The sequence below is a fragment of the Protobothrops mucrosquamatus genome, unplaced genomic scaffold (assembly GCF_001527695.2).
Source record: "Protobothrops mucrosquamatus isolate PMUCROS unplaced genomic scaffold, P.Mucros_1.0 scaffold393, whole genome shotgun sequence".
NCBI lineage: Eukaryota > Metazoa > Chordata > Lepidosauria > Squamata > Viperidae > Protobothrops > Protobothrops mucrosquamatus.
Window position 1 is genome coordinate 508070 of NW_015386724.1, and position 15148 is coordinate 523217.

The window sequence follows — 15148 nt, forward strand, 5'->3', positions numbered from 1 at the left end:
CAGAATTCCACAGCCAGCATTGCTGGCTGTGGAATTCTGGGAGTTGAAGTCCACATGCCTTAAAATGGTCAAGATTGAGAAACACTGCAATAGAGAAAGCTCGAATTTAGTTTTTGCTTTTGACACATCGCATTCTGGTCCTCTCTCCCACACCTATTCATTCACACATTCAGGATTTGCTCCTCTTTTGAGTTCTTGTTTTTTAGGAACGTGTTAATGCTTGGAGTTTTCAGTAGCTTCCTTAATGCAAGGCGAAGGAGCCCAAGAGAGTCTCCTTTGCTGATATTAACCGCCTACTAATTGTAATTGAAAAATTAAGCTGGGTCCGTCCTGCTTAATACGTGGATTAATGATTAAAATGGGAAGTTGAAAAAACATCTCACCAGAAAACATTGGCCAACCGCGTACTTGGAACTCCTGCTCCAGAAAAGTAAATAAATATGTCTGTGGAATCATCAAGCTGCCGAATTTAGCACTGTTTCATTAAAACAATCAACGCCTTACATCTTTCCATTAGTTTCTACGGATAGCTGTCACCCTAGACCAGTGTTTCTCAACCTTGACAATTTTAAGGCATGTGGACTTCAACTCCCAGAATTCCACAGCCAGCATTGCTGGCTGTGGAATTCTGGGAGTTGAAGTCCACATGCCTTAAAATTGTCAAGGTTGAGAAACACTGCCCTAGACTGTTCAAGGTCGTAAAATTCTGATCCCGGAACTAAAAAGACCAGTAAAAGGGATCGTCGCTCACGGGTTTTTACGTATTGTACGTGTAGCCTTTTCTCGCAAGAGACCGGGGGGGGGAGGAGCTAAATAGAACGGGAATTCGATTCGGGTTTCTCCCCGCCCAGTTTTCCAGTCGGTGGAGGAAAAGAGCGCGTGCGCGTCGCTGACGAACGCGGCCTCCGCCCCCCCCCCCCAGCTCCGTAGTTCCTCGCCCCCGCCGGGGAGATTTTGAGCCTACAGATCAGTGGTTGGTGGTCACTTGATGAGTCGGAAGAGGCAGCAGCAGAAGTGAATTCCTGGGGCCCAGGTGCCCGATTGTAGCTAGAGCAAGAGAAGAGAAGGGATATATATATATATATATATATATATATAACCTGGCCTGATAATGCCTTGTCTGATATTCTGCAATGTATGTTTCCAGAAGCCCCAAGGAGCCAGTCTAAATTTCAGCCTGACCAACTGCGGCCATGTTATCTGTGGGCAGTGTCTCCAGAAAGGTAACCTGCCCAGGGGTGGCAGGGCCTGGTAGCCTGCTGATAGCCAAGTGATAACTCATAGGAGCCTCCTCTTTCCATTGGCTGGGTTCACACGTTGTGTTAAGCCGTGGTGTGATTGCTTGCGTTGAACCTGGTTAACTGCGGTTTATTAAACTGCTCGATTAAGCTACACTGACTTATCGGAACAGGTGAATCAAGTCACCATTTTACCAGCAAGATAGGGGGATAAATTCTTGCATTCTTCAAACAGTTCCTTCTGTCCCAGAAACACTGCTTCAGAAATGTAGGAGACCTACTTAACTGAGCATTGGATCAAAAGTTATATTTATTTGTAAATCAAATGGCTGTCTAAATCTTAAATTACTTTGGGTGGCATACAAGTAAAAATTTACCCCCAATACGTTTTTTTTAAAAAGGCAATAACTTGGGGATTAAATCATCCAAAGTATTAATAAAATATTCACAAATATATTTTCTAACCCAATACCTGGAGGAATGAGCTAGGTTTTCAGAGCCCTGAAGATCAGGATAGAGCAACTCAAACAGTCAAGGCTATGTTGTTGTACAATGTACTGGATCTATTGTGACAAGAGTACTTGGGTCTCATCAGATGACACTCGTTTAAAGATGAGACGTGGAGCATGCACGTGCTGTTAATTTTTACTGATGGGCAGAAACAATGGGAGAAATTTATTAGAAGAGCTATCTTAATTGAAGCACAAGGAGTCCTCAATTGCTCTCTGAGCTTGTTTGTCTGCAGGTGTTTCATTGCCCAACTAGATAACATAATGCAATTCACATTGATGTTACCTAGTTGGGTAATGAAAAATCTGCAAACTAACTCAGAAAGCACCAAGAACTCCACAGTTTAACCTTGAGCTACACACCTTCTAATGGGATAGCCAAGATTGCCTACCCCTGGGATAGTTGAAGCAGTCCTTGCATTTCTAGGAGAGTCCCATATCTGGACAAATCCAAATACGTCTATTTTGTTAAGAAATTTTCATATACAGTATTAAGGCCTTGTCTAAATGTCTGTATTGCAATTATGTTTTTAAAAAATCATGATGAATATGCTGCTTTTAAAAAAAAAGCTAAAATAATTCCAAGTCATAATTATGAATGACACAATATGGCGTGCAATTTATTAGATGTTACAATTTATTTGTCAGTAAAATAATACATAGTACAGCATACATTTATGTTGATTTTATAGGTAAAAAAGAAGAGTGTATGATTTGCAGAGCTCCATGTCGTACAATAGTCCTTTCAAAAAAGGTATAGAAAATGTTACAAATAGCTATAGTTCATTCAATAATTACAAAATGATTAAGTAATATATATTTTCATGGCATTACAAAAACAAATACAATGTAACATGCAGTAATGATTGTTATACTAGTATAGGAAAACCCAAGTTCAAGACTTTTCAATTATAGAAGCTCATTGAATGATTTGAATCCTGTCACTTTTCCTCAGGCCAAACTACCTTATATGGGATAGGCACCCAGGAAGTAGCCTTGAAGCAAATATCCAGAAACACTTATTCTTCTGATCATGGATCTGTAGTCAAGTGTATAAATATATGCACATTGGTGGACTATTTACTATCGTTTATACTGACACTTTTGGTAACCTCCTTTAGCACCATGATCCTAATTTGGATATAGTATGGTGCTATGATAGAACTTGCAATATTTTCTTTTTGTGTGATGCTGCACCTATAAATAACCTTTCAGTAGCTTCATAAATATATCTCTAAAGAAATTAGTATCTGTATTACTGAGCAGAGTTGATTATTTTTTAACATTTAAATACTTGAGTTGTATGTAATTATTTATTTGGTAATGTGTAATAATTTGGCTACAGGTGAATTCAGATATCCAGTCACTCTTTATGGGATTAGATGGGTTATGCAGAAAATATTCCAAAGAAATCACACAGGTGAGTTGCTTATGAATTGTTTTCAATATTTTTCATTATGAATACTGTATGCTAGATCAGAAATTCCCAAACATTACTGGTTTATGGTATCCTTAATTTCTCAATAATGTTTTCACAATACCTTGTAATTCCCAAGCTGGGATACCACAATGAATTCAAAGAGCTTAATGCATGTCTGACAGGTGTCTGTGTTTTCCTAGAAAAATTAAAATATTCTGTGACTCTCTGTGAGTTCATTATGAGTTTGCATGGTTTTGGTACCATGGTGCTATATTATAATCTTCATCACCAAACTGACTCCCAGCAAGAAATTAGATTTAGTATTAGTTTGTAATAAGATTAAGTTGTATCAAATAGTTATGATGAATTACCTTTCATGTAACACTAATATTAATAGAAGATAAAATGTAATTTTGATATGTAGTATTGAATGAAGACATAAATGGAAATTTAGGCATGTTTTATCCATCCTGTGTAACGTTTAAATGTAATACAACTGCATTGTACTATTAAACGTACAATATCTCACAAAGTATGAAATTGTAACACAGTAAGAATTTCCTGACTGCAGTCGCCCTCAGCAATCAGAATTTCTTCAGTAAAAAATGGATAGTGCCACAAGTGAAGGTTTTCAGAAAAATCAGGGAATTAGGTGATCCAAACTAAAAATGGTTTAGCTATGCCCAGTGGTAAGGAAAATTAGTTGAACATTATTGTCCATAATTGCAAGTAGTACTGTGGCCTTAAAAAGAAGAAAGACTTGTTTTTTTTAAAAAAATTAAGATGAGAAATTCCTTGTTAAATCAACATCATTTGGCATTCAAGGATTGTATTGTAGTAATAAAAAAAATCAGGATTCATTATTTATTATTCATGTTGAAATGCGTCTACAGATTAAGAGGTTCTTATCAAAGGGAGTGGAGGGAGGAAACGGTGTAGAGCCACATTCCTTCAGAAATTACTTAAGAGCCCTTGAGGGTTTTTCATTTCTTCATAGGAATAAAGCACTTACATCAAATTTTTATGGCATTTCATGTTTTTAGGAATGTTTGCATTCTGGCTAAGCTCACATTTTATACTGAGCCTTAATGTGGTTTTAGCTTAACATGTAACTTGTTCAGTATATTATGGCTTAGCATATATGAATTAGAAATATTGTGGTCTATGCAGTAACATAATACCTTAGCATAATGCGTACTTTGAGTATCCATTTTATCTACAGGTGATCAGTTCATTAAATTCATGTTAGTACAGTATTATATTTGTATATGGCATGCAGTTTAGGATGAAACATTTCTGAAAGTTTGAAGAAAAAAGAATCGTTAATGTTTGCTGCACTCCCCACATCAGTATGGTGCTTGGAAGTTAAATATAAACTTAGGTATTTAATTTCTGCTACATTTGTATTGCTTTCACATAAATATTATAACATTGTTTAGCAATACCAATAATTGTTACTGTGCTTTCTTAATTCTTAGATTGCCCAGTTTCAAGAAAAACACAGAAGACATCTATTAACACATTACAGAGAAAAGGTACTTTGGATTCATGTTGAACTGAATACTGAAGCTTGATGAAGCCACATTTCTGGTGTGATATGCAGTGCTTTTTTTGTAAAAAAAAAAAAAAAAAAAAAGATGCCGGAACTCACGCACATCATACAACCCGCCTTGCCTACCTACAAGGTTCCATCCAAAAAAGGTGCCGGAACTCCGTTCTGGGCATTCTATGACAAAAAAAGCCCTGGTGATATGTATAAATAAAATGTAATGGATCAAATAATGTATTGTACTAAGCCATTGGTATCTCATCTAGCAATTAAAATATTTTGACCGTGTACTGATCCCGTAGTCTGGAATATTTCCATTAAATGACTGTTGAACCATTAAACAACTGAGTTTTATAAACGACAATAAATATTACAGAATTTAAATTACTGAAATAGATTATTCCATTCAGATTACAAAACTGGAAGTGTATCTTAAGAGAGCATCACAACAAATTCAGCATATACAACAATTGCAACAGTGAGTACTTTAATTATGAACATAATCATTGAATTTTGAATAGTTTCAAAGATATTTTGTATTTTCAAATAATCATAATCCATTAGAATAATTCACTTTCCATGAATAGTAACGTTTACTTGAAAACATATATGGACATCCGAATAGACTACTAAACTCAGTGGAATTTACTTTTCAGGTATCATATTTGGCATTGTGCTATTTATATCTAAAGGAAGCAGTACCATTTAAATGTTATTATATTTTTTTAAATTTTCTGCCTTTATATGTTTTTAATACTTCAAGCTGCCTTAAGAAAAACTATACTCGAAGAGCCTTTACAATCAGGGACAAGGCTAATGGAAGTACTGGGTGAATATGGTGAAATGGCAGGCCTAAAGATAAATAAGGAAAAAACCAAAATGCTCGTGAAGAATATGATTAGAACACAGAAAAATGAATTAGCTGATAGATTAGGCATTCAGATCACAAAGAAAATAAGATACTTAGGGATACACTTAACAGCTAGGTGTGTAACAATTAAAAGAGACAATTATGACAAATTAATGGAACAGATTAAAACTGATTTGGACACCTGGACAAATTTCCAGCTCTCTTTCATGGGTAGAATTGCCGTAATTAAAATGAACGTACTACCCAAAATATTATTTCTATTTCAGTGTATACCAATTAGATTAGAAAAGGAATTCTTTCGAAATTTCAACCAATCCATACTTAAATTCATCTGGCAAGGAAAAAAAATCAAGGATTAAATTAAAATTATTACAGGATGCTAAGGAAAGGGGGGGTCTTGGCCTCCCCAACCTGGAAAAATACTATCAATCTACAATTCTACTATGGGTGCGGGATTGGATTGGAAAATCGGAGATTATTAAAATTGGAAGGTCATGACATGCAGACTGGATGGCATGCCATGTTATGGGACGAGAAACATAAAGTTCACCAGTACTTCCGGAGGCACTACATCAGACGGGCGTTAATAGACTAAAATCCGGCAACAGAATTATAGGAAAGTTCCCAATTGGATTTCAACACTAGAAATGTATATACACCCAAGGTTCATTCAGTTGGGGAAAGTAATAACCTATAAAAACATACTAGATGAGAGAGGAGAATTAAAATCTAGGAAAAATCTTCAAGATGCAGGGATAGAATTAGAATGATGGGCATACTTCCAACTACAAGCAAGATATAGGAAAGACAAAAAAGAGTGGGGTATAAAAATAGAACCGACAGAACTAGATAAAATTTTATTAGGTCCTGAGGATAAAATGATTAAAAAAATATATCACTTTCTTTTAGACCAGGCAATGTATGAAGAACAGGTCAAGGAGATCATGTTAATTTGGAGTAGGGATTTTGGTTTCAGTATCGACCTGCATATTTGGCAAGAACTGTGGGAAAGAAATAGGAAACTCACTCTAGCTACCTCGTACAAGGAAAATCTTTACAAGATGTTCTATAGATGGCACTCCCACCCGTAAGGTTAGCCAAAAATGGGTTCAAATATCTCACCTTTATGCTGGAAATGTAAATCAGCAATAGGATCATATTACCATATGTGGTGGGAATGCCCAAAGGCTCGTGAGTATTGGAACAGGACACGAAGTTGGTTGAAAGATATATTACTATTGGACTTAGAGTTAAAACCTGAACTCTTCTTGTTGGGAATAACTACAGAGAAATACGATAAGGGAACAATCTATTTGCTGTTACACATCTTGACTGCAGCTAGGCTTGTGTTTGCGCAAAAATGGAAGAGCAAAGAAATTCCCACAGAGGAAGAGTTACTATATAAAATATTAGCATGTGCGGAAATGGACAGGCTCACAATGGTATTGAAAGACAAATGTGGATCAGTTTATTTCGAAACGTGGGATAAATTTTACCGCTGGAGGGATTCGAGGAAGATGGTTGGGATTAAAGACTAGTGTTAAGATAGAAATATATGTTATTTTGGAATAAGTACTGTATATAAAACTTAGATGTATGTATGTAAAATGTGGAATAATTTGATAAGAATGTATATACTGGAATGTCACGTTATATCCAATGTTTTTTAATTGTATTATAAATAAAATTTTGTAAAAAAAAAATTTTTTTTTAAAAAAGAAAAACTATAGCCTTGGTGGCAAAGAAATAAATAATTACCTAGTTCATCCTAAATGAATTTTAAAAGTGAGGTTGAAACCCATTGTGATGAAGATAAAAAGCATGTTGCCATATATTATTACCATGCTCCAATTATTCCATTATTTGAAATTTAAAATTTCTATATATGTATTTGTATATATAATATTTATAATATATAAACTTTAAAAAATAAACTTAAATATTTTATACAAGCTTAATATTTTTACCTTATTCAATTATTTAAATATTCAACATCTTTTATCAGTCGGATTTCATCAAAGGAGGTAGAAGTGCCACCTTCAGTAAGGAAAGTAAGTTTTTTTTTCTTCTTTATATACCAAGATACAAATAGTTCCAGTTACCATTCTATGCTTAAATGCTAGATCAGCTTTGTGGAAAAAAATCTCTGTTATTATTTATTATTTTATTTATTTTATTATTTAAATTTATATACCACCCTATCTCCCTTACGGGACTCAGGGCGGTGAACAGGCAATAATAAAAATCACAATAAATATTAAATAAAAAGCCTGCTCTAAAATACCCCATATAAAAACCCCTACCAAAACACAATCAAAACTACGCCAGGCCGGCCGCATGGAATAGATGGGTTTTCAAGGATACCTTCTATCTTTATTTCTTAAAGGCATACATGCTGATGTGATATATTGAACTTTGATCACTGATCGTTTGAAAAGCAAACTATGACAGTTTAGCACTTCCCATGCTGCTGCTGTCTTCTACACAAATATATATAGTAATTGTGGCTGTACCTTTTGTTTATACTCGGAACTGTTCAAATTACATATGAGGTATAAGACGGGACTATAAAATTGACAGCTTTTACATTTTCTTTCTATCTATAGTCCAGTGATGGCGAACCTTTTAGAGACCGAGTGCCCAAACTGCAACCCAAAACTCACTTAAGTATTGTTGGGTGCCAGGTGGGCATGGCCCATTGGGTGGGTGCGGCCCATTGGGTGGGCGTGGCTGTGGTGCTAACGGCAGACTGGGTGGGACTAAAAAGTTCAATCAATCAATTCCAACTCTGCGAGATCTTTTTTTTCCCCACGAAAAGTTGAAATTGATTGAACCTTTTTTTTTTTTTTGCACACGACGGCGGAGGCCTAAAGTGAAAAGGTTTTATAAAACCCAGCTGAAGGCCTAGGACTGGGGCGACAGTGCGCGTGCCCACAGAGAGGGCTCTGCGTGCCACCTGTGGCACACGTGCCATAGGTTCGCCACCACTGCTATAGTCTGTTGCTTGAATTTAACTAGAAAACTAGTATTTGGTAACAGTGCTGCAGTTGAAATGAATGTATGGTTAATTCACTCATATTTAGTTTAAAAATTTGCCTACACTACGTTAAATTATTTCATGGAAAGAAACCTGCACATAATGGTTTCTTGTTTTTAACTGCAAACTGGAAAAGTTTCAGCTGATAGACTTTGATATTTGTATGTTCTGTATATATATCATGCTATCTTGTTTGGATGTAAACGGTATTGTACAAAATACAGAAAAGTTATAAGGATAAGCAAAAGAAATAGAGGCTTGAAATAAGAAGAGGAAAAGGTGTAATTAAAGTTTATTTAACTGATCCTTATTTAGCAGACTAGAATGCTAAATAAGCTTTTGCTTGGGTATCTCTCTGGAATAATGGGCATGTTTATTGCATCCAAAATAGTTCAGATTAAGCTATTTAATTTATCTTGCCTGTTTTTGAGGCTCTCATCTCCTCTAACCGATCATGACTTTTTCAGTCTTTCCCTCATTGTCTGTATACAAAAGTGCACACATATTCACATCCTCCCTTTGCTCCTCATACTTTCTAAGTTGTAGTCTTCCATATGTCTAGGACGTCATTAGATGGGTCCAGTGATATTAACTCTTCCAGCTATCAAGGCTTTAGTGTCAATTGAGGCTTTCACATACAGTATTATGTTTTAGCAATATAGTGAACGTACCTTGCAACTCTATATTTTGTTGCCTGCAGTCCACCAACTAGGAGACATATGTAGCATACAGAATGTTTAGATTTTGATTGTTACAGATTCTTGTTAGAAGATATTATAGCAGAGGTAGGAAATAAGTTATTGTTGAGCCCGTTAAAAATCCTGCTCTGTTCTTGTGATTTATCATCATCTTGTGATTAATGAAACCTAGTAATAATCCTTTTTGAAAAAAGCTGTACAGTTAAAAAGTTCTAAATTCTGTAGCAAGGAAGCAAGAAACACAATAATATGAAATAATTACTTTTACTCTGGGTTTTTAGTTTATTATATTGTAAATATTTCTGAATTATATGTAGACTGAAACAGCATCTGGCCCAACAAGGATATCACTGATAAGTCCACCGCAGAATGGACATATGGGTAAGAGTAAATATTGTTTATTTGTTGAGATTGAACAAGTTTAGCATTTCATAATAATTCTTTTTTTCCTATATGTTTCATATTCTGCTGTCTGCTCCATGGCATTTAGTGAAGGATGGATGGATGGGTAGATATTACTAATTTTGTTTAATGATCAGGATTTAAAAAAGAGAAAAAGTACAGCTACAAATATGGTAAATAGAATAAAGAAATTATATAACAGTGAGTAAATAGAATGAAATAAATTATATAATAGTGCACACTATTATTTAGTCAAATTGTTAGATAAAATTTGTGTCCCAGTCCAAAAGGAGAAGCAAATATTCAAGTTATAGTAAAATAATTTGACAATATAAACATAAATCTTAATAGTCATAGCAACTTCATTTAAGTTCCCATATAGGAGTCCTAGGGCTGGGTTATTGAATCCGGCCCTAAAAAAGAACCTTAATTGTGATAGAGAAGTTAACAAGCAGATATAAGTTGATTTCTGCACTCAGACATTCAGTGTCCAGTTTGAGCTGCAGTCATATATTGCAATTTCTGAGGTCATGTGAGGTCCTTTGCTTAATGATCTGTGTAGTCCTCATTTAACAATGGCATCTGGGACTACTGGAACTGCTGATACTAAGCAACACCATTATGTGATATTGCGCTTTACGGCCACGTACCTTTGCCATGACAATTCCAATTCCAATTGCTGTCATAAGCCCAGGTCTACATATTATGTATATGTATAATAATGTATTTTCATTGTTGTGTTTGGTCGCCATTTTATATTTTATATATTGGGTATGTTTTAATGTTATGTGAAGGAGTTTTAATTTATCATTTGCTTGTCTATTGTATGCTGCCCAGAATCACGCTATTTGAGTTGGGCAGCACTATAAATTATTAAACGAATATATGCACTCAATGATTCTGTATCTTGCAAGATCACATCTTGGTATTGAAAAACCTTTATTGAAGCTCATAAACATAGAAACCTAAAAAAGGATGGGATCCTTTAATGATTATGGAGAGGTCTGTGCTAACATAAGATCTGATGCACTTACTCCAAATAATTTTTGAAGTTTGCAATATATTTAATATATTAAGTTAATCTGGAATATTATTTATAGGTAGTGTTACATGCAGAAGTTCTCAATTATCTGGAATGACATTTCAAAGAAACCCAGCAGGATATGTAAGGTAAAATAAACTGCAGTGGGATTCAAAAAGGGGTATCTTTTCTCATTTGGTATTTAATGCTTATTTCTGCTGCCCATAGCAGAAGGTTTGATTGGCTTTGGTTTATTAAGATTTCTTGACAGAATCAGTATACTGTGAAATGTCAGGCAATGAGTTTTATGAAAACAGGTACTACTATCTATATTTTTCCTTTATAATTATTGAATTAAATATAATTACTGAATTAAACAGAAACTTTCCTTCAACTATTAGCATCTTTCTTTTGGCTTATTTGAATTTATAGCAGTAAGTCTACTGCATAAAAGAAATAAAGTTTTAGTGTCACTATATTCTCTAACACAGGTGTCCCCAACCTACAGTATGGGCCGCAGCCCGGTACCGGGCTGCAGGGTCTTGGCCAGCGGGCCGCAGAAATGGCTGACTAGGATGCATACCCGTGGGCACGCATTTCCCCCCACTCATGCCCGCAGCCCCGTTTGCCTATGCACGTGGGCGCAAACGGACGCTAGCGTAAAGTGGGCCGCTAGAATGGGTGTGTGTGCGTGGCCCATTCACGTATGCATGAACGGGCATTAGCCACTGCAGGGGTGCGTAGCTGTTCACAACACGCATGGTACCAGCGCATGCTGCATGCATGAATGTGGCCACTAGTACTGCGCCAGTGGACGTGGCCTTGCTTGCATGCGTGCACGCACACAATAATTTGGAAGCTCTCCCCTCTGGGCCGCGAGCCCAGAAAGGTTGGAGAACTCTGCTCTAACAGGACTGTTCCCATTATATCTATTTTGTCATTTCCTGAATAATGACATTTCTCAATTATTCAGTTTGAAATAATGGAACAAGTACACCGCTACTGTAGTTAAAATATGTATTCTGCTTTCACTGCTACATAATGTTCTTGGTCATTTTATTACTAGATCATCTCCATTAAAAATGCTCAACAGTGGGAATTCTTACATGTCGCCTTTTGTATCATCGCAAAATAGTAGAAATCATATTCCAAATACTATTGGACAGAAATCTACTCAGCATTATCAGTCCACATCTGCATCTTCACTCTCATCTGGGATAAAACACCCAATCACTCTTGTTAACCTTTTACAAAGGCAGCATTTAGGTAAGTGAATTCCATGAAGAAGTAGAAATAATCCTAGCCAACATTAACTTGCTGTTTGGTGTAAAATGTAATCTTTGGGACAATGGTAATACGCTCTGATATTGACAAGTGATTGTGTCTTTGTTTAAAAATACTGGATATTTATCTGGGCTTCAGCATCATCATATTGTATTATGACTCTTATTTGTCTAGTGAGATGTTGTTTTCCCTTTTCCTGCCCCTTCTGCAACCGTTACACGTCTTCCAAATCTGCTTTGAAAGGTTTTCTAATCTTTTGGAATAGATTTGGAGAAGAGGATAAAAGGGATACTCATTTTGCCAATGATGTTTGTTTGTTCTCCTTACTGCAGATTCAATCTTGAATGCAGTCACCTGCTGCTTCTGCAACTAACCTATCTTGTATTTAGGCAGACATGGCCTTGCCTACAAGATGCAAAGTAATATTTATTGTTTATGTACCGAAGTTAAAAAAAAGAATCAAAGCTGCCACAGTAAAGATTTACAGCTATGATTGCAGGATTGAATCTGAGTTGGTCACCGGAACCAGAGGTTTGTTCCTGGAGATTGAGAAAGGTTGCATATTAACAGAGGGATATAATCAAGATCATGTGAAGTATTAATACCACTTTACAAGGCCTTGGTAAGGCCACACATGGAATACTGCATCCAGTTTTGGTCGCCACGATGTAAAAAAGATGTTGAGACTTTAGAAAGAGTGCAGAGAAGAGCAACAAAGATGATTAGGGGACTGGAGGCTAAAACATATGAAGAATGGTTGCGGGAATTGGGTAAGTCTAATTTAATGAAAAAAAGGACTAGGGCATGACACGATAGCAGTGTTCCAATATTGCAGGGGTTGCCACAAAGAAGAGAGAGTCAACCTATTCTCCAGAGCACCTGAAGACAGGACACGAAGCAATGGATGGAAACTAATCAAGAAGAGAAGCAACCTAGAACTAAGGAGACATTTCCTGACAGAACAATTTTTATATTTCTATTTCCTGAGAATGGGCTCCAGCACAAGTCCAAAAGCTTGGAACTTTTGCTTCCGGTAACCGACTGGATCCGATCCTGCAACATTATTTTGGGACACGTATATTTGCCTTCATTTGACACATACTTTTTTTATAAATCAATTATTCATATAAACAGAAATAATTACATCATGTATAGTAAGATCTTGAATTATATGGTTGTTATAGAGTCTGGTTCACAGAAATATGCACATCATTTTGTACTTGACTGATATATATAAAACTTTTGACATATGGCAAGAAGTGTTAATAGATATTTTTTGATAGTTAAATTATCTTCCTGCTATAATTCTTTACATATATTTTACAAATTGAACATTTTTATGATAAATGTGGCTCTTTAAGCATTTGTAGTTAAATGCCTGCCATTTTAATTTGATTTTTGTCATTACTGTCTCAAGGCAACTTGATTACAATTAACAATTCAATATTTCATTTCAGAGATAAACATTCTAGTTTGAATTTCCCTTTTATAGGAGCTACTAATCTTCCTGGATATTCATTACAAAAATAAAATTACCTGCAACCTTCGTTAGAGAGGAAGAACTCATCTATTCTATATTTTATTTTTTTATAGAAATATACAATGCATACCATTCTAATACTTGATCTGGTTTGATTAAACACTATTTGAGATAAATCTTTCTTGTTGTTTCTATTTATTATGCTTTTTCCCCTGGATGATCTTCCCTCCCCCATAATTATGAATTTTTTGCAACTTCACTTTGATCAATTTAACAGATACAGAACTGTTTTTTAAAGTAATATGGCACCCTCTCTTATAAGAGTCACCAAAAGTGATTATATTTTTCATTTTGCCTGTTTGGACTACCTTCTGATTTCCAGTGTTTCTGGCTTCTATCTGAGCCCAAGTCAACTATCTTTGAAGGATTTGAGGCAACCTGAAACATTTTCTGAAACAAATTGCATCTTCTTTACAATGTGAAGCTTTTGCTGAGGCAAATCCAAGCTGCCTCAAAAGGCCTACGATTTGCTGCTATTCAGTCTCAGAGATCCAACTTTTTGGATCTCTGCCCTTTTGGGATGGTTAATAAATCTCAAGGAATGGGCCAATTTACTAATATTGGGAAGGTGAAAAAGACATTCTGTTTTAAATTCTACTCTTCGACACATTTGCTCTTGAATTTTTCACAGATATGTTCAATAAATATTTGGAAATATTGTAGTAAAGCAGCCCCATTAGAACAGAGGAATGAAATTTGTTTATCATTTAACAGGAATGCAAATCATTAACAGAGGGATGCAGTATGTTTAGTCTCAAAGAATATTACAAAAAAGGCCAAAGGCCAAAAATATTTTGTACTGGGTTGGGCATTTTTTGCCCAAAGAAGTCTGCAGCCAAAAAAATGTCCAATTCAGTACTGCTACAATGATGGAGAGGTGATATTTTCAAAGGTTTATTGAACGTGTGTGAAAAATTCAACAGCCTATGTTTCAAAGAATAGGAAGTAAAGTCAGGACTTCAAGTGCTAGAATTTAATGGAATTATACTTAGACTGTAGTTCACTTATTCATTCACTGGCTGAATTACAGTATATTCCTTGACATTTACCATTTATGGGGTAGAATTATCAATTGATTATGAATGATTAGAATAAAAGCATCTACAACTAAACTACACAAAGTAAGCATTGTCAAGTTCGTGTGTTTCATACTTTATTTTTGAGTTTTGTTTTGTTTTGTTTTTCTATTCAAGAAAAATGTCAGGCACTGTTTTTCAGTTAAACTTAAAATGACTTCCTGGTGATGAGAAGAAGGTGGGGATTGGCTGGGTGCTAGAAAACTTGTAGAGGGTTGAAGCCATAGTGCTCCAATTTACCTTGTTCTGTTGGTAGAATTTGTCAGAATGTTTTATGCTCTTGGATTTTAGTTTTCACCTAAATCTTGCTTGTAAAATGAATAATATTGGAAACTATTGCATCAGTCATGCAGTTACTGTAAATATTCGTCACAAATGTGTGTGTGTGTGTGTGTGTGAAAGAGTGTATGTCTGTGTGTCTGTCTGCTTTTGAGTCAGTATTGATTCCTGATGACTGTCTGGACTAGTCTGAGCATTTGGCAAGATTTCCTCTTGCCAAATGC

General features: G+C 35.5%; 1 protein-coding gene across 1 annotated transcript; it reads left to right on the forward strand.

The window, feature by feature from the left end:
• Positions 1-1091: 1091 nt before the first annotated feature.
• Positions 1092-13674, forward strand: RNF212 (ring finger protein 212). The gene is made up of 10 exons (XM_029284143.1): positions 1092-1223; positions 2440-2501; positions 3093-3167; positions 4646-4702; positions 5127-5194; positions 7593-7638; positions 9640-9703; positions 10825-10894; positions 11812-12011; positions 13522-13674. Exons 1-10 carry the CDS (start codon positions 1112-1114, stop codon positions 13557-13559), a joined length of 792 nt encoding a protein of 263 aa, XP_029139976.1. The 5' UTR covers positions 1092-1111; the 3' UTR covers positions 13560-13674.
• The last annotated feature ends 1474 nt before the right edge of the window (positions 13675-15148 follow it).